Source organism: Grus americana, chromosome 3 (genome assembly GCF_028858705.1).
Source record: "Grus americana isolate bGruAme1 chromosome 3, bGruAme1.mat, whole genome shotgun sequence".
In the NCBI taxonomy this organism is placed as follows: Eukaryota; Metazoa; Chordata; class Aves; order Gruiformes; family Gruidae; genus Grus; species Grus americana.
Window position 1 is genome coordinate 2,425,690 of NC_072854.1, and position 17,687 is coordinate 2,443,376.

Below are 17,687 nucleotides of genomic sequence, written 5' to 3' on the forward strand. Positions count from 1 at the left end.
CAACAACGTCACCAAAGCTTATCTGCAACAACTCATAGGGCAATAAAATTAACAATGCTTAAACCCAATGAAAACAGAGACCACAGTACACACACACACACATATAAACACATGTATCGCTTAGGAAAGGAAGTCGCAGGTGTTAAGAATTTACACAGCTTCAAGGGGAGGTTGAACAAGTTCCTGGAAGAGAACATTGCTGAACATTACTAACTACACAAAAATCAGCCATGACTGATTCAGGAAATCCCTGAAATAAAAATACTTGAAGGTATGAGATTATAAGGGGAAAGTATTACATAGTCTCCTCTGTTCTTCTACTCTTCTCTAGACATCTGCTCATGATCCCTGCTGGAGCGAGGATGTTGGCAGAGAGGATCTTTGGCATAATCCAAGACTATCATTCTTATAAAATGCCAAAACACACTCCATTAATAGGTATTTACACTACAAGGAATCATCCTGACCCTGTTACTCATCTTTTCATATAAACAAAACCACATAATTTCACCTTGTACATCCCACAACAGGACCTATGACTCCAATTTGAACTGAAACTTGTCCCAAACAGGGATATCTGATTTTGATTTAGAGATGGTGGTTGATAGAGAAATCTACCACATCCCTTGTGTTGTTTGCCTTCCACTACCATGGCAGTCTCATACCGGGCCTGTGAGACAGTACATAGATATTTACCATCTGTGAATATGCACAAGGATTTTAAAATGGGGAAAAATCCAAAGTATTATGTTTTTTTTCTTCTCCAAGGGTACATTCACATGTAAAAAGTAAGACTAAGAATTGTTTGCACTTCAGCACTGTTCTCAGTCTTACTCTGCAACCTTGGGTAAGCCACCTAAATACTACAGCTCCAATTTCTCACAGGTGTTTAATGGAGACCAGAACACTTCCTTACAGTGAGGATTCCCCGATTTAGACCTCTAACGTCTTTTGGTAACCTGTGCAACAATTGTCCTATCAAGAGCTTTTTAGTCCTTTTGGTAAAAAGTAGTTAGTTTAAAATAAAGGGAAGATCTCTGATAAAAGAACAGGCAATATACAGCAGGACAGACATGAGAAAGTGGTTTGATGGCAGAAGGGTGAGGGCACAGAGGAACTGAGGTGGGGGAAGGGGAGAAAAGGAGAGAACAGCACTGGATGTGACATTCCGAACAGGCTGGAAAATGCTGCCATTCACACTGATATCGCAGCTTTGCAATTATCAGCTTTTCCAGCTGTGAAAGCGTCTGATTAGGTTTTATATTTCTGGGGTCTATAAATATATCTTGATTTTTTTTTAACAGAGATTGTGCTGTTTGCTTTTGATAATATTTAAAAATCAGGTGTAAGAAGGGAAGCAGATGTGCTTGTTTTCAAAACTGAAAGTCATAAAAAAGCATGTAAAGATTTTACACTGGCTGATATACAGGAAGGAAATAGTAATATTTCAGCTGGGAACAATATCCAAAATCTAGGCAACACGTAGTCTGTTGGCAGCTAAGCAACATAGCAAACCAAGAGCAGCAGATGATTAAATCTCATTATACCTGTTCCATTCCAAAACATTTTAGGTACAACTTGTGTCTCTCCAAGCACTTACTGTATTAATGACATCAGGAGCACATCATAAAATCTAAACAGCTAGTTTTATGCCAGAAGCTATAGCTGGACAACTTATTCAATTCCAGGAATCTCAGAATTATTTCCCACCCAAAGCAATGAATAAGATGATAAAATAGGCAAAAGACTTCTTTCAACGACCTACCCAAGTTGCTGCAGAACTCTCCTACCATTCCATCTGGGTTAGCAGTAGGGATTTGAGTAAGACCCGTCAGGATGAGAACATCACTATTTTTAAGAGAAGCCTGGTCCATGGGCTGAAATAGAGCACAGTGAAATAAAATGAGTAACGTGAGAGTTACAACACAGGTTTTTCTGCCTGGCACCAAGAGGATTGCAGTATGTAACAGATACAGTGACCGAGAAGGAGAACACCTGGAACGCTTTAAACTTAACATCCGTCCATCTCTGGAAACTGAACTGGAGTTAATAAAAACACACACAACTGTTTACCTGCTTACTACAGCCCAAAACAAACAATGGAACTGTAACCAGATCCATCTCAAAGTAGTCTCCGTAGACTAATCATTCCATGGCCTTAGGAGCCAAACATTGAAAAGACAATCATTGCTTAGGATGTGGCAGTGCAGTCAGGAAGGGTTTAACACTTGCATTCCAACTCGCTTCCCTTTGCAAATCAAGGTGTCAGCTTTAATTTCCAGGGCTCACTGTCTACAGGGGTCAGTGACATTTTCCTCAGCTATTCAGTGGTTTCTTTTTAAAAGAGATGAGATCAGCAAAGGACTTTGGGCTTGAAGCTCTCAATTTTGTGTATGAATCTGAATGCCACACAAGGCTCTCCCCTGACTGTGAAGTCTGCTCTTCCACCTGCAGTATTCCAACCGTGACTTTCAAAAACTAATTTCAGGTTGTTTGCACAGGCCTTTTTAGAAGTCTGATTTTGTGAAATGGTAAATGGCTACTGCTGGCAGAAAAGAGAAATTGGTTTACATTCCTTAATATTGATAAATTTTATTTATCTAAGAAATAATCACATATTGTTTTTTTAATGTAGCTATTAATATCAGGCCAAAGAGACAATTATTTCCTTAAAAGCTAGTAGCTGAAAACAGGTGAAAAATCATAGTTTCAACTGCACAGAAAAACCCCATACAAAAAAGTAGTGCTTCCAATGCAACGCCAGAGCTAAAAGAATAGAGAAAATAGAACTTGGCTCACCAGTCTCCCCCAGTGAATCAGATTAGCACTATGCCCTCCTCCAACACCTTTCTTTGAAGACTGTGCTAGAGGCTAAGCTATGTCAAAGTGAAATAGATGTCTACACTGGGCCATGACCTCTAATCCGCTGGGTCTACAGTGCATGTTGTACTGATGACCTACAGTCATAGGTACAATCCTAGATTACGTGGTTAAAGCGCCGAAGGTAGCTCTCACAAGCATCTATCCACGCCGTGTCTGCTTCCTGGGGGACCGAATGGTTTACATCTGCACAGTCTATCCTGTGGCTCACAGATGTAGCAGAGGGAACGACAATGAAATGGTCCAAGGAAATAGCACGGCACTTGGCCACTGGCAGGCAGGCTAAGGTCAAAGTAAACGTTGCTTCTGCCTCAACTCTACATAAAAGCTCACGGTTTTTTCACTGAGGTCAATCAGTTGACATGTTTTATACTGGCATTTTATTACAGTAGAATGAAAATGCATACCCACTGCTCTCCATTAGCAAACATAGAGTAGATATTCAGAAATTATACTTAAATGTGACCTAATACTAAATTTATATTCCTGATGCTCAAAATTTAGCATAATTCAATCTTGAAAAGGAAAAATCCACTTCTCTCTCTGCAGATGCACTACTGCTAAAAGTTAACTTTTAGCCTCGCTCTGGGCTGGGATGCACTTCCTACAGCTACTCTTCAAGCAAAGGTGGGCAACTGCAGCCAGCTCTGTGGTACTTTATCGTTATTTATTCTCAATAGACCCTCTGCAGTCTCACCAAACAGGAGAGATTTCTACCAGAAGAGACTGATGAAGAGATTTCCTCTACGGAACTTAGAAGATCACTGTGCAGTTAATTCCCTTGCTCACAGTCCCTCAGTGCCATTCTTAAGTAGTTAAGAAAGACCTTGCTCTGTTAAACATGCAGGGGAATTTCAGATCAACTTCAACAGAAGTTTACGCTGTGTACCACCTTGTAGGACCAGACCTGTTACGTGAGATTTATTGCAATCTTTGACTCTCCATAGCGTGTCCGTGAAAATGAAATGTCACTAATACAATAAAAAATAATATCGAATCTGCCTGTGATAATGTACATAATGATTATGCCATATTAGATACGCATAATTTCAGCTGCTATTGCACTGAGAGGGCTTGCATCGATTTTTGTGTGTTAATGTAAAGAATATGTCTTAAAAGGCTTTTAGTGACATGTCTGAACCTGTGCTGTCAACTCCTGCTCTCCACTTCAATGGCAACGGTGTCAATTCTAGCCTCAGTAGAGGGTGAGGCAAAATTTTCAATAGAAACCATCTGCCAGAAGGCAGAAGTAAAGGGAACAATTAATAGTGCCAGACCGAACTCTCAAACAAACCCTTTAAAGCTCTTCAGTTATTTTCAGCAGCTATGAATAGTCTTGCTGAACCCTTCACTTGCACTTCCTACAGACCTGCTGAGGATTTCACAAGATATTCCCACTGCCGCATCCAAGATCAACCCAACTGCCAGCATTCACTGCACCCAGTTCCAGCTAATCTGTACATCCTGGGCCATGTCTAAGATAAGCTAACTGCTTCACTTTCTATCTGCTGTTAATAGAGATGGACTGATTATTACAGATGTACCGTAACTCTCTGCCGATTATAGATGTAACCTAGATGTAACTTACTAATTCAAGAAAACTTTAAGCTGTAATTTATACCAAAAAAGCGATCAGACTCTCTTCCCATGACTGCTAATTGTCACCCATGCTGCCATCTCCACTATGTCAGCACTTAAATCCCAGTGCTGGTAGAAGGGAGGAGGAGGGATGGATTGGGTAGGGGCCCAGTTGCAGTTAGGTGAGATGAACCTTATCCTGTTTGCGCCCTGAGAGAAGAAATACTTTCCAGGCTATTACTGCCTATATTAGACAAGACGTAAGAGGACAAAGCATTTTACCATTTGCATGCCCAAATAATCTGTGTCTTGTCACCCTAAACAAACAGCTGATGGGAGCCTAGTCAACTGAAGCTCATTTTTAATATCTATGGGGGGAGTTCCAGAAGACTGGAAAAGTGCTAAGGTTTTACTATTATTCAAAAAGCTCTGGATGTGTTTTTACGTAAACGTATGCTGATTAACTGGATATAATTTTTAAAACAAAACGCAGTGACTGTTTTCATACACTGTTAGAAGACAGGAATTTCATTATGACTGCTCACCATGACTCTATGGAGAAACAGGTTCGACAAAGAACTTTTCACTCCCTGATGAAAAAATGCCGATTTGTTAAACACAATGTTGACTCTGTGCCACTCAAGATATTGTTATCTTTACATAATGTCTGTCAAACATCAAACAGAGGAAGAGCTGGTTGGAAGCTCACAAAAACCACTAGTCATTACAGAATTGCCATATTGCAGGAGCTTGTACTGGCATTCACAGGGATTAACGCTAGGACAAAAACTATCCATTGTCTTCAACAACCATCTGGAAGCAAATATAAGACAATGATAAGACGATGATATCTGATATGCAAATGACATCTGGTCACATTTGTGATGTGGTAAATAACAAGAAAAGGGAAAACAATGTAATTTCAACTATCTGGTAAGCTATTCCTTCAAACCGTGTGTTAGTATAAAATAACGCAAAGTGCAATGGGCTGTAGGCTAAAAAATGAGGCTCTCGGAGCGCATGTGGCACAAGCAACACTGTCAGCAGCATGAATAGTCCAGATTTCATCTTTTGTTAGCAAACTGAGTAAGTCCCTAGGGTTTCAGGTGGGCTTCCAGGACATTTTCCTGCACTTGTTCAAGCTGCAACTGCCCTGTCTAACTGGTACCACTTCTCCTGCAGGTTGCAGTAAGTGAGTGCAGATCTGCTGCCCATGGGCTGTGCTCTTACCAGGCAGTTCGTTCACACACCACTCCCTGCCACAGGGAGGGAATTTCCTTAAAAACAGGGATTTTACCAGAAGTACCCAGAGGAATGTTCACCTCTGGAAAATGATGAAGCATGGCCAATCTAACCTGACACACTGAATCAGCATTTGATGTCAATGAAGAGAAAACACTCTCCGTTACCAAATCACTTCCTATAGTGCAAAGTTTCTCCTCAGTGAAATATTCCATTCATATATTGTCAAATACTGCTGCCGCCCCTTCACTTAGAAGGTGACGAAAAACACAACCCCGGCCAGTCTGAGGCTGATGAGAAAAAGGAATTTAGAGACTCTGATCATTGCAGGCGTCTGAGTACAGCCATAATATTAAGGCTGGTTTATCTATCGGAGTTGTTCAGCACCTGAGATCAAGCTTTTAAATGAAGGATGCTCAGAAGCAAAGCTCTTTAGAAGATACTCACCTTGGGGGAAATTACTTACTGATCATGAACCTGACACATTTTCTAAATTATTTTTAAATACCTCCTGCTAATATTGCTTTTAACTATTTTGACAACTTCTGAAGCACACAATACTGCAAACTTCAAGCCATTCTTTCCACTAAGAATTTATGGATCTAGAGAGAATTAATTTACTGGAAATTACATCTACAGCACTATAAAGACTTTGCCCTTAGCAGAGCGGGGTGGAAAAGTTGGCAGCCAGTTAGCTATCATTTCTCCCAAGGAAGGATGTTTCAGAAGTGATATAGAAGCAGTCTGTGAACTGTCTGTAAAGACTCTTCAGTGAAATATGGATATTACGAAAAGTCACTAATGCTCTATTGTTTAACTCTGTTGAAAATTTCCTATTTAAGGTGAAGGAGAATTTCACAGCTGGTGAGTAAGCTAACATCAAATCATTGATAACAAAGAATTTCAGTTCTTTTTCCCTAGTAACTATTGATACCTGTCCACGTATCAGGGTAGGATGTCTTCTCAATGCCTGTTAAGTCTAGCCAATTGCTAATAGAGGTGCCTTAGTACAGCTTCTATACTACACCTGATTCCAGCTGCAATAAGCCCTGCTATTTTTTTGGGGCAAAGACACTTCCCCCTGTAGAAGACTAACAAAAGTCAGTGGCTGTACCTGAGGGTGTGTTGTGAGCAGAGAAGATCCTGAAACGTAGGAAACCTTTTCATAGTGCGACTGGATAATCCAATTGGAACTTCCAAGAGCATAGCCTGAGCTGAGAGGGGTGACCTGCACAGCACCAAACAGCTCCTGAAACACACAGTAAGACATTAACTTGAGCGAGCCCCCAACAGAAGTCAGAACAAGTCATTTTAGAATCACTTTATTATCGGTGATATCAATTTTAAAAGTAGTTCTACTATTCCAAGCCTTTATGTAGCTAGTTTCCCGAGCTTTATGTCTGCTGTTTTTATTTACCTGTCTCTAATAGGACCCATGCTCTGAGAAAAGCTTTTCCTGAGATAGGGCCTTCATAAAGTCTCTCTTCCATGTGTATCCTATGGCATCTGAGGTCACACTGAACCATAACTCTAAATGGAGGAATCAACCGTGATCTTGATCCTCTGCCTGCCTTTGCTGTACTGAAGAAGCTTTACATCTTTGAAGACTCTACACTCCCTTAGCCGAATTTTATTGATACTGGCCAGCAGGAGGGGAAAAAAGGACAAGTAGTTCTGTACTAATATAAAACTCTGTCTGGGTTACACATTTTGCTGTGGAAAACATAAACAAATTCAAACTCACTCACTTTCTAACTTTATTTCTTTTTAAATGCTATCTACTGGTGATTTAGAAACAACTCCCTGCAAACTCAATCCAAATTTCAGTTTCAGCTCTGAGCATAAGCAGCCTGACAGTTGTCTCCTTTCCAGGTGTAATTAGAAAGTGTATTGCTTTATCTGTACACAGTGATGTGTTATACTTGTTTTGAGAAAGGAAAGTAAGCCTCCATGTATACCTCACTAATGTGATCTACTTTCTGGTTACTGAATAATAGAACAAGTACCTGATTCATGCAGCACTAATGATTTTTCCAGTATCTCAATACATATTTGGATTCCCTGCAAAACAAAACAGGGACTTCTTCCCTCAGAGTGTGTAAACCAAGGCTTTAGATTCTGCTGATGTGCAGACATGTAAAGTGGACAACAAACCATTCTTGATGCTGTCATATTTTGGGTTAACTGGCTAATTAGGATTTGATTATTTTAAAAGTTTGCTTTGGGAAGAGATAAAACATGCTCTAAAAATGTCTCATTTTTCTCAGTAACTATGAAAGAATGATTGGCTCAGATGCACAGGTCTAAAATTAGGTGAGATGCATCCACACAGTGAGGATAGTCAAAAATGAACAGTAATCACCTATGGATACCGAGGAATCCAAATGCCCTCAACCTGTCCAGTTCCTAGACAAAGCTGCAGCTGTTACTTATGTCAGCAGCCACGTTAGTGGTGACTCGGGGTCTTTTTTCACCAGCTGTAATGCAAATCCACCAAATTTCGTACACAGCAGCACTGGTTACTCTTTCAAACTATCTTAATCATTAACAGTAGCCTCCAGACTTCAGTGGCCCATTGCTTAAGAAAAGGAAGCAAATAAAAAGCTTTGGGCACACAACTTACTTTAATCCACCTTTTTATTTCGTACAGCCCTGAGCAACAATAGCAAGTATCATGGCCCACATGCTGCCTACAAGCAATAAGGGAACAGTATATCTGCAGACTACTGAACTGTTGGTTCAGTTCATTCTAGAAACTACCCTGGATTATAGTCAATGGCATTATAGACAACATATGTTAGCTGGGAAACCTGGGAAAGGAGTTTTTGAAGTTCAGGTTGAACCATTAGGTTTTGTTTACAATGCCTAATTTGCAGTATAAAATAAAGTGGAGGCTAAAGCACTCAAAAGATTCCCAGAAGTGAGATACGGTAACTCAGAAGGGGATGTGGCTTACAGACCGAGAGGATACATTCATTTGGTACATCCTCCCAGCTCTCAGTGGGCCAACCATCAGCTCCAAATTCACAGGTTCGCTGCCTTAAAATTGGCCTCCCCGAGGAAGAGGAGAAACAAATGGATACTCCCTGATTTCACGAAACAAGAACCCTTCCTGGGATGCAGACTGAGGCACATTTGATATAATCTTGTCTTGCTTTCCTAGGCGAGGGTAACTAGACCTTAGACAAGATCTAGAGGGAAAATAGAAAAGGAAGGACATTTCCAGAGAAAAGCTGGGAAACAACAAGTTGTTACCGTTGACCTGAGGGACAGCTTTGCAGGTACTCACAATTTTCTGAGAATACCCCACCAGCTGGATCTTACTGAGTGCAGCATTCACTTCTGGCATGGTGTAGCACTTCCTCCACATAGACACCTCCACTGCATCCTTCAGCGGGGCAGGCAGCAATCTGCAAAGATCAACGGGGTGTGGGCATTTCAGAGCTTCCTGAAGGACCACCAGCTTTTATTCCCATTTATGTTCTCCAGATCTTCAATTTTCTCTTTTTTCCTTTTCATTTTAAATATGCCTGGTGCTTCAAAGTGAGAAATGAGACTTTCTGCCTGTTGAGGAGCCGAACTACACTGCCCATTTTGCCTCACCCCAAAGACCAGTCTCCTTCAGCTCTCTCTGTTGTTGTTCCTATTCAGCCCTTTCATCAAAGAAGTAGCTGTGATGAAGGTGTTATAGCAACTCTTGTGGTATTTTCACCACTGATGAAAGCTGTTGGCTGATCTGACATGGGAACATGAAATGCATCACTAGAACTGGTAAAGATGACTGGGATCTTAGATCAGTGTCTATTTTGCATATCCTAAGAATTTAGAAACAAAAGGAAGCCACAATCTTGTGATTAAAATACAGGTATCAGACCATGAACAAAGGCTGGCTCTGCTCTCATTTTTGTCACCAGTGTCTTGCAATAGCCCATGCCCCTGCCCCTCGGCTTCTTTGCCTTCAACTCAGATACCCCACTTGCCTTCCGAGTGTACTGGCAAGGAAGGATACATTAGCTGACACTGCAGAGCTCTTTGAAATCCTCTACACGGAAGTATTTAAGATGTTTTACACCAAAGTAAAATCCATCTATTCTGCTCTTCATAGACATTGCAAGTTAGCTGGACAGCGTTGTCAAGGGAAGAAGTGAACTGTAATGTCACAGGCTGTAAGAGAGATGGCTAACTTCTGGGAAATAAATCTTCCTTAGCAACATGAACTGAGGCAGGAAGCAGCACAGCTGCCAAATGCATAAGAAGAATAGGATTTTTTTGTATATTAAACCAATGCTAAATCAAAGGCTAATTCAAACCAATTTCCAAAGATTTATGGAAATTGGTCAAGTTTCTTTGATCAATTTGTTTAAAGGAATTTAATTTATTGTTCTATCTACTAGGTCAGTGAACTCCTCCATAATTTAAGATACTGAAGAAAGGATTAAGGCCAGCTTTTGCCAAGACCGCTGTACAGGTCTAGTGCGATAACTGTAATTCCAGCACATGCTGGCTGAAAGCATACTGTGCTTAAGGAAACAAACAAAGCGTTCAAGGTCTTTTTTGGGAAGTCATAAGCAACAAAAGGCCAAACAACGTGGATAGTTGTCCACCATTGCACTGAAGCAAATTGCCTGTAAAAGCCTTTAACCTACCATAAGAAGCATTTAGTGTTGGATGCTTTCAGGAGCTGCTCTTCTGGGAAGAGGAGAATATATCTCCAGGTAATGGAGAAAAGTGGGGAATTGTCCTTGGTGATTGAACTACGGTTTCTATTAGCCTTGACTCTGTGGCTACACTGTAAATATACTCTGATCCCTAACAGAGACCAGTCTCCAGTGGTTTCCTTCTTTGCTGAGTGGCTCACAGAGACAATGAGGACTGCTGGTTCCTCAGATGTGCCCCTGCTGGCATTCTACTTGTCACCCACGCTTTTAAAATCTGTACAGAAAGTTACTAGAGGATATTTTAAAGTCTGGAGTGAATCTACTAACACTATGGCGCCATCCTCTTATGAACAACCTCATAACAACCAGATGTATGTGAGCAGCCACAAACAGGAAGGTATCGAGAAGCAGCATGGTCCAGTGGTTAGTGCACAAAATTTATGCTTAAGAAACTCAGAGGTTTGTATTCTTAACTGGGCATCTGTAGAGAGAGAGTTCCTCCTCTTCAATGCAAAGGATAACATTTAGTATATGACATAACATGTTCTTGTCTAAAGGGAGAGGAGGATACCAGTACCAAACTAGATTGAAATGCTGTACTCTCTTGTCCACTAGTCCACTTGTCTCAGGAAACAGCCTTTTCAGACACTTTATAGAAAGATAGAAGAAACCATCAAACAGGTAATCGACAAAGTGTCTTTCATAAGGCAAACTTCCTCTTTAGCCTCCTGAATCTCAATCAGCATGAAAGATATCCCGGTTGAGCATCTATGGAGCTTCCATGAGATTGCTCATTTAAAATAAAAAACAATGGTAATAAAACTTGCTAAGCAATTAGTTCAGACTGGATCTGATAATGGCAAAACGTAAGCCACTATAATGAACTTCTTATATTTTATACAGTATTTGCATTTAAAATGCTTCAATGTTTTATCTAATGAAGATGATAATACTTTGTGTTTTATACTAACTATTCAAAGTAGAACTAGCTGAACTGTAAAGCAGTAATGGTGATTGATCGGCCTGAAATATTAAAGTTAGACTCAGAAGTAATAAGTATTCTGTTCTAGCAACAGCCAAGTATTAAAAAAAAAAAAATCACCAAGGATCACATTTTCTTAAATAACGGATGTCAGTCCAACCCTGCATGTGCTATTAGCCAGGTGTTAATTTGTGGATCGGTAGATGTTTGCTCACATGCTATAATAATCAGTTCCATTCACGCTTGCGTGACACTTGTCACCAGGAATCTCAAAACACTTTGCAAACATTAATTAAGTCCCTGTATACCCTCTATGGTGGATAGGAGCTCTGTTTTACAGAAGCATAGGGAGCTGAAGGGGGAAACTCAGAGCACAGGTGGGGCACAGTTGGAAAGAGAATTCAGATTTGTCGCCCTGTTCCAGCTCACAGACAACACTGGTTTGTACCAGTCTCAAGGCAGAGTTTATGATACGTAGACTTATGTTACTAAACAGCTGCAGGGCTAGCAGTTACGTTTTGCTATCCCCACTAGCATAGCATTTCTTTGCTCTGCCTCTATCTCCTATTTGGGCAAGGTGTGCATTTTACTTCTGGAAGTTGAGGGACCTGCCATCCGATCAAGGTTCCCAACAACACACCCTGTTGTGGCGGTGCTCTGTGCTCTGCAGAGGTCCTGTAAGTGGGACAGAAGGGTTGGTCCTGCCTACCCCGAGAGGTGGGCTCTTATACCTTCTCCTACCTCCACTGGTACCCCATTGCAACAGCTACTTAAGAGTACCAAGGAGGAACGGTCAATGTTAGAGTACTTCCCAAGCAACATAAGACAGAAAAATGTATTTTAAACACTGCTTCAACAAAAAGACTCTAGCCTTCTATAGCAGTTGAATCAGAACAAAGATCACCTCTCTGTGTTCGCCTCTGGAATAGTCAACAGCACACAAAGTGCTGGGTAGTACTTTTTCTAAAATACGACCACCAGGAAAGTGACATTAAGTGAGCTCCAAGATATATGATCCTCCTTTAAACCATGCATACAAAACACATGCAGCACTGTGACGAGAATAATGTCTCCAATCCTCTATCTTCATATCACTGTGAGCTTCAGAAGTGGTTCAGGTCAGGCCATCGGACTCCAAAATTAAAAAAGACCCCACTATTCTGATCAGAGTATACATCAACCTGCGCAAAATCCTGACCAACTTTATTGTCTTTAGTTTTGTTTTACATCTATGTTTTACTTGCTGCCCTTAGAAGAGTGAGAGCTATAATGCTGAGATAAGATTGCTCCTAAGCTCAGCAGGGGAGTATAATATATAGCTAAACATATGTTAATTGAGATTTTTAATTTCTTTGCTTTGTGATATTGGAAAATATCAAGACTACTTTTATAATATATGAAGTAATTCATTTTTAGTAAACTTTTACATCAAGACACGTATCCTGGTTCCAGCTGAGATAGAGTTAATTTTCTTTCTAGTAGCTGGTATAGTGCTGTGGTTTGGATTTAGGATAAGAATAATGTTGATAACACATTGATGGTTTTAGTTGCTGCTGGGTGGTTGTAGGGCTTACACATAAGTCAAGGACTTTTCAGCTTCCCATACCCTGCCAGGTGCACAAGAAGCTGGGAGAGCAGAGCCAGGACAGCTGACCCAGACTGGCCAAAGGGATATTCCATACCATAGAACGTCATGCACCGTGTATAGCTGGGGAAGCTAGCTGGGAGGTGGGATCGTTACGTATTATTATTATTATTATCATCATCATCATCTTCCTTTGTTATCCTATTAAATGGTCTTTATCTCAACCCATGAGTTTTTTTCCCATTCTCCTCCCCATCCCACTGAGGATAGGAGGGGTGAGTGAGCAGCTGCGTGGGGCTTAGTTACCAGCTGGGGTTAAACCACGACACCACTTTAAGAATTAGGATTAGAAAATGGGAGATCAATTAAAAATGCACAAAGCAGCTTTTAAAAATAACTCACTAATCAACCGGCCCTATCTTTAAAATGTGCTAAAATGAAACTGTCTCCTCCATAGAACATGCTGTGAAAGTTGTTTTTATTTCCCAGGAAAGCATTATCTATAATTAGTAAACTGTATGGATAATTTTTAGATTACATAGCTTTCAAAATTTTAGATGTATAGAAGACCTCAATTTTGAGCACCTTGTTTTTATGTATAGGTGGAATAATGGACACAGAGTTTCCAACTAACCCTTTTTATTCAGATTTCAATTTGCTTCTAAGCTTTGAAAAGCCAAAAAACCCCACCTCTGCTGTTCAAGTGTAAACGAGGTTGCGGTCCTGGGAAGAAAGGTAGCACTGCTCTGTGGCTGGCCACCAGTGACATCCAACAGTTGTGTCTTGACTTTGCATTTCAGCAAAAATGAATGTAAATATAAATTTAAATTAAAATTATTCCAATATAATAGAAATAAGTTTCAATAGCTTGCTAATTTCAATTAATTAATACAAAAATCTGCAGGTTTTATCTACCATCATGGAGCTAAACTATGTGAGGGGAGATCAGGGGAGACTTTTGTGTTACCAAATCTTCCTCCAAGAATCAAACTTGTGTGGTTATTTGGAAGACCAACAACGTGCAAACAATTAAAGAACGAACTGACTCAAGGAGTCATAGCTGTAAACCTCTTAGGCTTTTTTTCTGCTTAATGGTAGTAGCAAATCTCAACTGGTGGCAGCTGACCCATCATTACAGGGAATTCTAAACTTTGGTTAGTGTTTTAGGACAGTCACCATTTCCAGGTGGCTTGTTCCTTACCTCTGTACCTCCTTGTTCTTCCACATGGAGGCAGACTGAGCCTTTGGCACACGTTCAATGGAATTCACCAGTTCTTCCATGAGGAGTCTGAAAAGACATCGTAACTAATTTAGTTTTGCAGCCTTTCTCACAGGAGAGAAATTTGTCCCAAAAGCTTCCAAAATATCACACAAATTGTAACACTATTAGGCAGTTTTAGAGAGGTTCTTCCCGCAAAGGCATCACAGCAATTACCCATCACCAATACTACCCCCTTTCCCCACTGAGTGCGTGAAGCTCAAGTTAGTCCAATTCTGTCTGCATGGTTGCAACAGCAAAGGACCTGGCCCACTGGGTTATGGGTTATTGGGAAAGTGGCAGGACAAGAGGAACTCCCAAATCTCTCTCCTGCTGTGCAAGATGATTTCTATATTACTGACTGCTTGTCATACAGAATAAGACAACATATATGAAGAAAACCCATTAGCTGATGCCTGTTTATCACTTAGAGAAACCAAGCACATTGTCAGAGTGAACTCTCCTCATCTACAAATGCACAATGCAGCATTTGAGACAGAAAAATATGTCAGGCATTAAAAACTGGCACTACAGATTTCACTGTCCAAAACTAAACAGCATTTATAATTGTATGCATGCTTCCCCTTGAAGGTGGGAAGTGACAGATTTAACTGCAGAAGAATAGCATCTGGAATTACTTGGGGTGTGGAGAACCATGCCGTATAGTCTCCAACAGGACTATGCTTGTTATCTTCAGCTATGGGCCTGCAATACCCGAGAGTTCTACTACTAGTTCATATTTATACAATCCCCTTCTCTTACACGGGCCTTCAGTTTCTGTTTGTTTTTACACAAAGGGAGAATTACTCTGGCGTGGAAAGTTTGTATAGGACCTTTAATAGACAAAGATTCCTGCCCTAAAGTGCTTACAGAGTCGTTCAGATACCATAGCCTAATCTGCTTTCTAATTACTGAACATGGCAGCTGTTCTGCATGAGAGATGCACACAGCACAAGTCCAGTTAACTTCATTGAGGGCTAAGCCTGCAGCCTTTGATATTACTTATCCAATCAACAGACAACTTTTAAGAAAAGACTGCCAAATTTGATGACCAAGTAGTAAGTTGGGACTGTATTGTCAGGTCTTACATGTTCTACTTCAGTCTCATATTTCTGCTGTTTTTCTTAGTGCTTCTGTTTGGACTTCAGAGCTTATGTATCTCAACTGTCATTTGAGATGAAGCCAGCTTAAATTCCCTTCCATGGTGCGGAAGAAAGTGTGATTATAAGAATTTTGAATGCTGAAAAACTACAAGGCAATAATCTTAAAAGTCACTTATTGTTGAAAAGACTGGTGGTTCCTCTTTTGTTTCAGAGGAGCAGAGAGGAGCAGGAGAGATCTTTGATTCACGGTTTTTGAAGGTCTAAAGTTGGCTATAGGGTAATTGCTGCTCAAGGTGTCTCAGTCCACTCAGGATCTACTATCCCACAGCTACTGCCTGGACTCAACACAAAGCACCTGCTGTAAGTGTTGAAGACAGATGGAACCAGAGGTTGGGAAACATTGAGTTAACACATTTGCAGCACTAAGGACTTGGCTGGCATTCAGCTACTGCCTAAGAGCCTCTTCGGAACATTAGACCACTCCTCTACCCATATTGTCCTTTACACCTTTTCCTTAGCAGTGATGCAAGAGGAGTAGAGAATATTAAGGGGCTTTTTACCTGCCGATTTGAACAGTGGGCTCAGTGGCATACACTGTTCCAGTGAATCCTGTGTACTCTGTGATATAGGGCAATGCCATCATGCAGTGATAGTTTGAGATCAAGATTACATCTACCGTGGAGAGGTCAAGCAGCTCAGTCTGAAAACAGAGGAAAGAGATAAACAACATGTAACCCTTTCATGCAGTTTAAGAAATGGCAGAAAAACAACTTTTTTTAAAAAAACTTTATATTGCAGCAATGTAACAGGTTTATTAAAAAAAAATAATGGGTGGTGGGTGGTGTGGGGCATGTCTCAGCTCAAAGATTAACGTTTCCTTTAAATTAACAAGATTTATTTAAAAAGCCCCCTAAAATTATTCCCTTCACAGCTCTGAAAAGGAAACCACGTCCTGGGTTTGTCTGTCTTTCACGTAATGAAATGGCTGCCGTTAAGAGGCACGATGATTACACTTTTATCAAAGAACTGATGTGCATGTTTCTTTAGGGACAAACATTCTGCTCAGACACCAAAACTTCTGCAGTAGCGATTTAGCAGGGCACCTCATATTTTTTATGTGGCACATGGTACTGTACCCCAGGACAGTGGGAGATGAATGTAGATTGTATTTATTCATATGCTTAAAATAATACTTGTATTTTCCCATACTAAATGCTTGGCATCTGTATCATTCACATTTTCTACAGCAGGAGATTAAGCTCATTCATAGGATACAACGAACAGACGGGTAGGTCCAATTTGTTTTGATGTGACAGTTAAGACAGCAGTTCAGAGAGTAGAAGAAGATTTCACACATTGTTTAAGGAATTTTAATTAGAAATATTTACTGGTAATGCTATAACACAAATGGTGTCAAGTCAGAAATTTACAAGATATATGACCTCTAACTCAGTTATTATAGAGCAGCTAATGGAATTCAACACTCATCAAGCACATATTATCTGATTACAAGGCTTGGTCCAGCAATTTGAATAAAAAAGGCAAGAAAGTAGGTCACTTGGCTTTTCAGAGGGCTGACACAGTGCTCTTAACTCACAGCTAAGCGTTCATGGTTTCAATCCATGATCACAGCTGATGTGGGAGGCACGATCTCTGAGCTGGGTACAGTAGGTGAAACACCATCCTCAGATTCATGACAGGGCACCCTTTTACCTTACTAAGCTTGTCTGGCACAAATACACTCCCTACACGGTATCAGAGTCTGCTGACGCCTGCTCCTACCAAACTGGCCCTTCACGGCTTTGTTTTCAGCCGTGTCAGGACCGTACAGAATGAAATGGGGCGTCACTCAGCCCTTAGCTGAATCCCAGCCCAGCCAGCCATCAGCAGGATACAGACTACCACTTCCCAAGCTTAAGCGTCCCACATCTCAGCATCCTAGAAGCATTTACTAATAGGATGAAAAGGGTGTCAAAACCAAAACAAAGTAAAATCTTCCCTGGGACTTGCGGCAATCTCACTAAAAGTGCCTATGAACTGCAGAGGTTTAAAAATGTTTCCTGAATGTGGAACAAGAGAGACCAGAAGGTTGCCAAACAGAGGGCTGCACCCTGCACTCTGACATGTGGAAGTGTACTCTGCTGCTGAGACAGCCTCTTATCACCTTGTGGCTTCTGGATTACATTCAAAACTTGGCTTTCTTTGGCAGTGGTGTTCCTGGATGTGATACCATGATTCTCAAACTAACTGCTTTTGCAGACAAGTGTCTTCAAAAGTGATGTGGAAGGAGAAAAGACGACGACAAAGCCTGTTTCACACAAACTCCTTCTTATAGTGTGCTGCCAAACACCAGCAATATTTCTGCTGATGTGTTTGGCTGGCCATGACATCTGAACCATCC

The 17,687-nt window shown here is 40.7% G+C and overlaps 1 protein-coding gene across 2 annotated transcripts in view; it reads right to left on the reverse strand.

Annotated features, from left to right (window-relative positions):
* The window catches only part of INTS9 (integrator complex subunit 9), a 70,283-nt gene that overhangs the window by 39,261 nt on the left and 13,335 nt on the right, over nt 1–17,687 (reverse strand). For both annotated transcript variants that reach the window (XM_054822267.1, XM_054822268.1), the window contains 5 exons: nt 15,847–15,986; nt 14,127–14,213; nt 8,990–9,110; nt 6,815–6,949; nt 1,766–1,877 (listed from right to left, as the gene is read on the reverse strand). In XM_054822267.1, coding sequence (XP_054678242.1) covers nt 1,766–1,877; nt 6,815–6,949; nt 8,990–9,110; nt 14,127–14,213; nt 15,847–15,986 — 595 coding nt within the window. The remainder of the gene's footprint in view (nt 1–1,765; nt 1,878–6,814; nt 6,950–8,989; nt 9,111–14,126; nt 14,214–15,846; nt 15,987–17,687) is intronic.